Here is a 9783-nt window from a genome sequence, read left to right as displayed (position 1 = left end):
GGGCGATCACCTCGTTCCAGAAGGGCAGTGCCCGTGCAATGGTGTCCTTAAGGCTCTCGCAGGAAGGAAGCTGGTCCTGAGTCAGGTCTGCATAGCGACGATCCTGTAAGGAGGATAACCAGGATGTAAACTACCTAACAGATCAGAAGAGAGACGGCTGGCTTAATTTCCAATGCACAAAATTGGATGATGTCAGTAGACCTGGGGAGACAGGTAAAAATTACACCACACATCACCCAGTCCCACTTAAGACTAGATATCATTCTGGTGTCAAAGGCCACTAAACGTCTCAACCTACTGGAGCTAACTGGAGCCTGGGAAGAGAACATGGAGGAGGCACAAGAGAGGAAGAAGGAAAAATATCAGAAGCTAGTGGAGGAACAGGTGGAAGACCAGGTGTATGTCAGTAGAGGTGAGCAGTGGGGGCTTTGTGAGCGATCCCTTAAGCAGGGATTATGGAACCTTGGGCATCACAGGAATAAAAGGAAGAAATATATCAACAGCAGCATGGAGGCAGTGGAGAAGACACTGAGATGCTCTGGTTGAAAAAAAGAGGACCAGTGGGGTCAGCAGAGTGCCACTTCGAGTAGGGTGCTGTGGCTTGATCACCCTTGGTTGGGTTGCCTGGACGAGGGTGTCTGTTGTAGGACCCAAAACACCCACTGACTCCAAGATATGACACAGATGATGTGTTCCAGAGATGTATGTTAAAGCAGAAGTGCACATTTATTTGGGAATAAAGAGGCCCAATTTAAGTCATGTTTAAGTGATTCTCTATGTGGATAAATGTTCAAATGTCAGATGTATTTACCAAGTAAAACTGTCTGTGAGACAATACATACCATCAATGTTACCCTTTTCTGACTTATTTGCTGGCATGAAATAGTCAACTTAGTATTATTCTTCTCATAGCAACAATAACATGTTGCTGAGTAGATGCTGCAATTTTGATACCCACTAACAACCAGTGTAGGGTTATTATATTTGTGACTGTCCCTGTCAGTGCAGACAGACATGATCAGTTTGTTTCCACCTTGACTGAACTTTGAACTTGTACTGAAATCAACTTGTTCTTGCCAGTCATATATTAACCCACCTGGGACATACTATTAGGTAATAGCATTAGGGCTCCTAATATCAACTAAGAAACTACATCCCTGATTTAATTTACATTGTTGTATGTCTAAAACACTTGTATATTCAAGCTGTATGTGCTGCAGACAAAAAGACAGAGACAAAGGATCTAACATCCACTGTTTTCCCTCCAAACGCTGCAGTCATTTCAGGTGATTTCACTCATTCATGTTGACACACTTAGTGCTGGACTGCAGGGACCTGTTGTAGTCATGCCTCTTCTTTGTCATCCCTGTGTGGACCTGATCAATGTGTACAAAAGAGTTTCTTTCCACACAGAACAACAAAGCTCAGTGGTTGTGTATACACACTATAGATATAGATATCATATCTTACCTTGCTGATGATGGTGTAGTAGTCATGGTCTGGGCCCATTTGGGGAGGGGGGATATCAAATGAACGCCTCCAGATTTTCACCTGAGCCTCTCCGTGCTTGGCGGCCGTCTCTGCCTTGTTTAGCCCGGTCAGGCCTCCATAGTGGCGCTCATTGAGCCGCCAAGTCCGATGCACTGGCAGCCACATCTGGTCAATACAGTCCAGGACCAGCCACAGTGTCCTGATGGCCCGCTTCAGCACAGAGGTGTAGCAAAGGTCAAACTCAAAGCCAGCATCTGCGAAAGTGAGAGACACAGGAGTTTTATCCAATTTGACTGAAACTGTTAAAGGACAAATGCACTTGGAGACTGTTTCTGTTCACCTGACTTAGTTATTAAATTCCTCCACAATAACAACTGGGAACAACAAGTTCTGTAGACACATGTTTATTTGTTTGTATCATCAGAACTCAAGTAGATTGTTAGTGCATTCTTATTTTGTGCAATCAACAGCCCCAAAAGACATTCAATTTGTCACATATTACAAATAAAAACAGCAAATTATCAAATCTGAGAAGTTAGAACCATAGAATATTTGACTTTTTTGCTTTAAGAATAACAAATAAAGAACCTGATTATCAAAATAGTTGCTAACTAACTTTCTTTCGATCAAATTACTGATTTTTTTTTTACTACTGACTGCAGCTCTACTGCTTTATTGAGGCTACTCTCAGGGTATGAGTCTGCCTACTTATCTCGCCTGTGATTTTCCCAGTTACACTGCTGAAAAAGTCCAGACCAGATACATGATGAGCATTTAATAAAATAGACTCAAAAGCCTAAGTTGGTTTGCTGTTTTCTTCCCATTTTGCAGGCTGCACTTTCTCCGCGGCGTCTCCTGTGCCTGCCATAGACCTGTGGTGACTTGTGAACCAGTGCAACCACAAAAAAAACATAACTTCTGCACGTTTGCACATCTGTCTGGCACAGGGGGGCGGTTATGCAACCATAGGTATGCATTTTGCCTATACATGTCACGGTTACCACAGACTGAGGACGATAGGAGAAAATGAATCGGTGCCTCCTCACCTTTCAGGGCCTGTCCCCCTCGCTTCGCCTCAGTTTCTCCGGTTTCGCTCAAATCTGCATCAAACCAGCCGCAGAAGCGATTCTCCTGGTTCCAGTTGCTCTCTCCGTGGCGAATGAGGACCAATCTATAGGCGGCCATGACTGAATCAGCAGTATAAACGGATAAATTAGCTAATGGGACGATTTCTAAAAATGGATGTTAAATTGAGAACCCCGACTCCACCCGCCACTGTCAAACCGGAGAGGACTATCCCTCGGATTGGTTACTCACCCACTTCCTGGTTTTTACATCCAATGAGATTTCATTTAATCAACCAATGACAGCGGTGGGAGTCAGCGAAGGACGGTCCTGACCTTCATTCTGTACGTTGTAGGTTACTGTAGTGGCTCTATCTATCTATCTATCTATCTATCTATCTATCTATCTATCTATCTATCTATCTATCTATCTATCTATCTATCTATCTATCTATCTATCACAGATACGTATGTAAATGTCTTTGCAAACCCATGTTAAAGAATAAATAAAGCAAATGACAGAGGAGCTTTTATTAGGTGATTTTGTAATGGCCCCTACTCATGTATGGGGAAAAGTACACAGAAAAGAAATAAAGTAAATTATACAGACACCGAGATGTAAACATGTACAGTATGCAGTCACAGACATTACGAATCAGAAGCCTTGTCGCATCAAAACCGGGTTGTTTTGTGATTTTTATCCAGACTGTCATGAGCTTCCAGAGGTTGGAAACAACCCTGTTGGATTAGAAATTTTAACCCAACATTATTACTAAAACCAAGGAAAGGAATTTGGAGCATGTACATATCTAACGGTTGATTGATTGATTGATTATCTGAGTTCTACTGTACACATTGTGTTCAAGACAATGCACAGTAGCTGATTTATTACATAGAGCTACAGCCATTTCTGCCTTTTGAATATTATGTAGAACACGACTTACAACCCAGGCTTAAATTACGCCATCATTTTTGCCATTGTTACATACTCTCTATGAGATTGTTTTGGCATGTATAAAATCATTTCATTATTTAAAAGGAAGCAGTTCAGCTAGTAGAGTTCTGTCAGTTTGAACAACTGATATGTTTCATACAGACCATATGGCACACAGGATTGTACTGCTCTCTGGAACTATGATTAAGCTGTCTCAGGTCAGTAGAAGAGCATCTTACAATTATTATCATTATATTTTATTATTATTTATTATTCTATTTAAATCCCTGGTAGAGGAGCACATATTTAACTTTAATAATTAAGTAATACATAGTCAAGCTAGTTTAATGGATGTGTTTAGGGAAAGCTAGGGAAGTAGTCATGCTTTTTTTGAAGTCCAGTTGCGCCTCCTAGAGGCTAAACTTAATCATTGCTTATTAGAGCTCAGGAATGTTGTAACATGGGATCACAGGAAACTTTTACAATTTTGTCTGTACAGTTGTCTAATAATGAACGACAGACTTCAAATAACTCCATCTGAAGCTATGGTGTGTGTAACATCACATCTTTACATATCTTCCTTTGACCTTTTTATTTTGATTTTATTTTATTACTGTATATAACCAAACTGTTTAAACCAAATAATAATATATTAAACACATTTTCTCATTTTATGACTAGAAGAGAAAATATGCTTTTAAATGAGCTCTTCTTCCATTTAGCAGCAGTATGGGAGGGAGAATGTGGGCTTCTCTATATGAAATCACGTAAGAGCCATGTGGGCTATTATCATGAATTTTATGATCCACACTTGGAAAGAATGTTTGTTTTACGTCCCAGTATGTGTCTCTGCTTGATTTGATTTGATTTGATTTATTTATTCTTTCAAACTTGTAACAACAGTCAATATGTAAACACACGTAATTCCACACATATCCACAATATATTTTCAATTTGCTTATACCTAGTACATGCTTGAGCGGAGTAGGAAGAAGTTAGACTTATCTAGTCCTACCCCCTAACATCATCTTATCATCATTGGTTTGCAAGCAGTATTACTACATAGGTCATTTTGTTCTACATCCACACTCCCATCTGATTAATCATTAAGCCTGTTCTTGCATATATCTTGATTGACACATACCTTTATATTTATGTTTAAACTCATCAATTCTATTACTATTTTTTATGTCCACACTTAAATTATTCCATAGTTTTACCCCACTTATGGAAATACAAAATCTTTTTTTGGTTGTACGTATAACATGAATTTTTAAATTTAACTGACCCCTTAAATTGTATCCCCCTTCCCTTTCATTAAATAGTTTTTGAATTCCACCAGGTAATAAATTGTTCCTGGCTTTATACAAAAACACAGCAGTCTTATATCCCACTAAATCAAAAAATTGTAACAATTTAGACTGTATGAAAGCTACATTGGTGTGATCCCTATACCCCATCTTATGCACAATTCTTATCGCTCTTTTTTGTAATATATACAATGGTTGAAGTGAGCTTTTGTATGTATTGCCCCAGTTTTCAACACCATACTCTAAGTATGGTAAAATCAATGAAGAATACAAAATACGTAGTGCTTGTTGACCGGTGTATCATTATCCATAAAGTATTGGAGGTAGTTACTCTTGCTGGAACTATTTCTAATCAATTTATTTAATATATTCCAAGTACCTCTCATGTTATTTTTATTATCCTCTAATACTTTAGCGTAATATAGTTTCTTACATCTCCTCAGAATCTCAATTAATTTGTTCTTGTACGTCTTATATTTTACTTCTGTCTTCTTTGATCTGTCCTTTATGAAATCCTTGTATAACGCATTCTTCCTATTACATGCATTCTGTAATCACTTACTTATCCACGGTTTCCCACTGTAATTCCTTTTGTTTTTATACTGTTTACGAGGGCAGTTCCTGTCATATACTTCCTTAAATATATTTAAAAATTGTTCATATGCTTTGTCTAAGTCTTCCTCTCTGTAAACTGCTTCCCAATCCTGCCCCCCTAATTCTTCCTTAAGCCTCCGTACAGTTTGTTCATTAATCACCCTCCTGTAGTACAGTTTTACTGTTTGCCTTTCTTTTCTTGCACTGAAATAAAGATTCAGTGTTTGCAGAGAGCTTTCCTTTTTGAGAGTGCACCACCTTGGCTTTTAGTCATGAAGAAATGATTAAATTAAATTTAATTCTAATAGCTTTTAATTCCCTCTGTAAAAATTACTAGTGATGGAGGTGTTGCTAATGTCAGTTGTGAGTACATTCCAAGAATCTGAAAGCTATTTTCCCAGTTACGCTTAACCAGGGAAACTCAGAGAGATGAGGCAGTCCAAGTGGATATAAAAAACCGTGCTGGTTTATTCAAAGGATCATAGGTAAAATTAACATTACAGGTCCAGGTATCTTCCACCTCCAATACTGCACGCAGGCAGATGAAGAATGAAAGACCCTGAACCACAACAGGCCTATACATTTATCTCTTCGGTTGGGCTAGCCCCATTCTACCCAGGAACGTCAAATCGTGGCGTCACCTGATATGCTAGCTTTACATCTGACCGTAGCAGTAGTCAAAACATGGAGAAAATCAATGTGTGTGTCTGTTGATTAAGTGGTGTGTAGCTAAGAACATTCTGACATGACATCTAGTGACATGTCATGACATTAAATATAAGAAAATATTATGATTACAATTACGGTTAAACATATCATAATAATAACAATAATCATCCTGCCTGCTGACAATCAAACTTTTTCTATCTAGTTGTCCTTGACCATAATGCACCCTGCAAAAAACTCATGAGAATGACTAAGCATTTAACAGCCTACCTAGACAGCCTGTCTCCACTAAACATTTCTAATACAACAAGTATCTAACCAATTTCTATCTGACTAAAAAAATACCTAACAAATCCTTACAAGTAACACAGGAAACAAGTGAATTCATCCACCCAGAGTCCAAAAAAAACACTCCCCCTCCCTCTCTGTCTAATGTTCTCAGACCCATTTACTCTGCAACACACTCTCAACATCTCAGAAAAAGATTGGGCAAGTAAAGGAAGCTGTGGTATTTTCAAGGCTCTATAAATATCACCATTTCCCACCACTGGCTGCCACTGCCCTCACACAACGCATGAACACTGTGTCCATTCAGAAGTATTGTCTGGGCAAAAGCTGCTATAACAGATGTGGAATAAGTAGTCACCATGTTAGCAAACTATAAACCAGCGAGTGGCAGAGCCAAATTGCTGCAGGTTGTTTTTTTGTCAGTCTCAGCTTCCTGCTTGGGTCTTTTTGTATAACAGTTTTTCACTGAGTCACTTTTTGCTTTTATTCCAGCTCATTCACTTGTTCTGTCTGATTCTATCTGTTTTCCCAACCCCTGTTTCTCTCTCCTCTGTAGTGGAATGTACTTCTCAGCAGTATCTGATTAAAGTGTGGTTAACAGGGTGCTGCTGCGTGCATGTGCATGTTTTAATGTTTCATATGAGTGCACGTATCCTCCCAAACGAGACAGGAGACAACGAATAACAGCAAGAAGAAAGAGCTGGTCACACCAGGGACAAAATCCACACGTAAATCCAAAGTTTAGCTGAAGCTTAACTTAGTGAAATAAAATCCTCGAAAGTCTTTTTCATGCAAATGTCCCATGTGTTTCTCTAGGCAATCTTTCCTTGCTGAGCTCTGATGAACAGACAGTAACATAAAGAGGAAAAGCATATAACTTTGAAAATAACTCAGTCTGCTTAGGCATCATATGGTGGAACTTCAGAAAGCATGTAAGAGCTGAAGATTTTGTCTTGCCAAGCTGGAATCACTTTAGTAACATCCAGTGTGATCACAGGGAGCAGCAGCAAAAGCTCTTATGGTGAATAAATTCTTATATGAATAAAACCATCTGGCCAGGCACATTAGAACTGAACAAAACGTGTTCTCCCTTCCAGCTTTGTTGATGCTGATCTGTAGCTCATGTGTTCTGTACACCACCATGTTAGGACAGGAGCAGGAAAAAGTTGTGTTTTTCACTACATTTGATCATCATTGTCTTTTGTTAGCCATTTGGATTTCAGAACTAATTTCCAGATTTGTAGCAAGGAATTCTTTAGAATCATTTCAGGTAAATGACATTAATAATATGCATGATGCATGATGTGCTTTCGTGGAAGGCCAGAAAAACCATTTGGAAGAGCTATGACATCTACTGGTTGGTTGCAGACGGGTGGGAGAGCATATACAGGAAATGTCTTTTTGGTTGAGTAGCTAAAGAAAATATCATGCAGTTGGCACTCTAGAGAAGGCCTGGCTCTATATGTTCTCATATCCAGCTGCCTGGGTTTTCTTTACTGCTTGTGTAGCTGGAAAAACACACAATAACCTCACTCTTGTGGTGTCAACACACTTCAAGGAGGCATGGACTCCAGACTCATGTTAATACCTGTGATTACAAGGGTTTCTTGTTTGGCTGTAAATGTGATGTTTAATGATTCAATTCAAAATGAATGTTACTTGCAAAACTGTCAGATCTGGACAGACAAAATCTATAAACTGTGGCCATTGTAATAATAAGGAACCAGTTAATGCAATATGATCAAAAAGACTTTCAGGGTAAATGTGCAAAATCCTTTTTCTGTCTCCAGTCATCAGCATATGCTATAGTTGTGTGTAATCTAAAATTGAAATGATTCACCATGGCTACTTTCAATATCAAATTGAAACGTGGATCCGGTGCTTTGTTTACGCAGCACAGAGAGCTGTTGTCTATTGTTTCCATTTGATTGTATGCAGGCGTGTGTTTCCACAGGCGCTGACACATGGACAGGACAACACTTCTGTGGAACGCTCAGAGGGGGAAAGGGTGGATGGGAGTGTGGAGGGCCTTCTTTTCTCCTTTAGAAGTGCTGGATTTATAACCCAGCTCTGCAGCTGCTTAACTTTAACCCTTTCACTCCTGTAACTCTGACTGCTGAAGTCACCTTGTGCTCCACACACACATACACACTGTCTTCTTCTTGTTGTCATTGCATTGAAAGGTCAGTGATCCAAAGGATGACACTGTACAGTCGTTCTTGCCAGATGGAAGTATAAACTGAACCAAGTAGTCAAATTAATACTAATTATGCAATTTTTTTTTTACAGTTTCCCTGCTTGAGGTTTGATCTGTCTCAGTTTTTATATGGTCACTTTTTAGGGTCACTCATGAAAACAAGAAAAATGTATTGCTCAGCCACCTATACCACTTATATTATGTCCATCCCTACTCTAATCTCAGCATTTTGATGCCTTTGTTTTCATTGTGAATCTGGACCTGTGACTAAAATCTTATTTCCAATACTCTGTTCATTACATTCAACTGGAAGCATACAAGCATGCTTGTAGATGAGACATTGAATCATCTGTCTCTGCTTGGCTTTGTTTTCACTGGCTGAACGTTAGCCCTCCTCTACGACCCCAACACACTGTTCCGGTAAGAACAAACCTCTTTCCAAATTATTACACACAACACAGACACATAGGTTATGTTTCCAAAAGTAGGAAAACTCATGTAATGTGCAGATTATCTCTGTCATATAGCACATGAATACACATTGTCTGTGCATGTGTGAGTGACTTTCTCATTGCCTGTTAGAGACACAGATACTGTAGGTCCACGGGTCTAAGTGTTTCATGTGGTTAAGTGGCATGGGATATAAATGATCCCTGCTGATTAGCCAAGGCTTTTATCTCCCAACAGGCAAATCACTGGACCAAAATCATATAACTTTAAGAGGCCTTTTCTACAGCTAGGAAACAAACACTTAACTTGTGCCTTAATAAAAAGCTACAATGCTTCGCTCTCCTAACACCTTCCTAATCAAACTCTCATCCTGGATAGCTACAGGCCTCTGTACCAGGAGCTGCTGGGATGTTTTCATGTCAGCATCCCTTAAACACACTGACAAAACCAGTGTTTCTGGAAGAGATATACCTGTGGTTAAAGTAGCTGTTGAGTTAAATTACAGTGAAGTTAACTATTCATCATCTTGCTGTGGATACCCCCTCAAAGACCCATATCCCCTCTTCCCTCCCTGTTACCATCACCCCCTCTTCAGTCTCAGATAACAGTTTGCTCGCCCCTACACTTCCTGCAGGCTCCATAAATAACCGACAGGAGGTAAACCAGGCAGCACAGGCAGGCGAACACGGTGGCTGTCAGGTAGACCTTATACAGACAGTAGTGCTTGTACTGCTCCAGGTTGCAGTATGAGTTGCGATCCGTCTTGTAGATCATGACACCTATGGCCCG

The 9783-nt window shown here is 39.6% G+C and overlaps 2 protein-coding genes across 2 annotated transcripts in view; both read right to left on the bottom strand.

Moving 5' to 3' along the window:
- LOC109961103 (phosphoglycerate mutase 1-like) overlaps nt 1-2760 on the bottom strand; it is a 4178-nt gene extending 1418 nt beyond the window's left edge. Inside the window, 4 exon segments of the mRNA XM_020601701.1 lie at nt 1; nt 4-103; nt 1471-1745; nt 2538-2760. The exon segment at nt 1 is cut by the window's left edge and continues 71 nt beyond it. Coding sequence (XP_020457357.1) covers nt 1; nt 4-103; nt 1471-1745; nt 2538-2676 — 515 coding nt within the window. The 5' untranslated portion in view covers nt 2677-2760.
- A 6480-nt stretch (nt 2761-9240) lies between these two features.
- The window catches only part of marveld1 (MARVEL domain containing 1), a 2959-nt gene continuing 2416 nt past the window's right edge, over nt 9241-9783 (bottom strand). The window contains exon 2 of the mRNA XM_020601572.1: nt 9241-9773. Coding sequence (XP_020457228.1) covers nt 9592-9773 — 182 coding nt within the window. The 3' untranslated portion in view covers nt 9241-9591. The remainder of the gene's footprint in view (nt 9774-9783) is intronic.

The sequence above is a fragment of the Monopterus albus genome, unplaced genomic scaffold (genome assembly GCF_001952655.1).
Source record: "Monopterus albus unplaced genomic scaffold, M_albus_1.0 scaffold52.1, whole genome shotgun sequence".
NCBI classification, from domain to species: Eukaryota; Metazoa; Chordata; class Actinopteri; order Synbranchiformes; family Synbranchidae; genus Monopterus; species Monopterus albus.
Note: the sequence above shows the minus strand (reverse complement) of the source record. Positions and strands in the feature narration are given on the sequence as shown.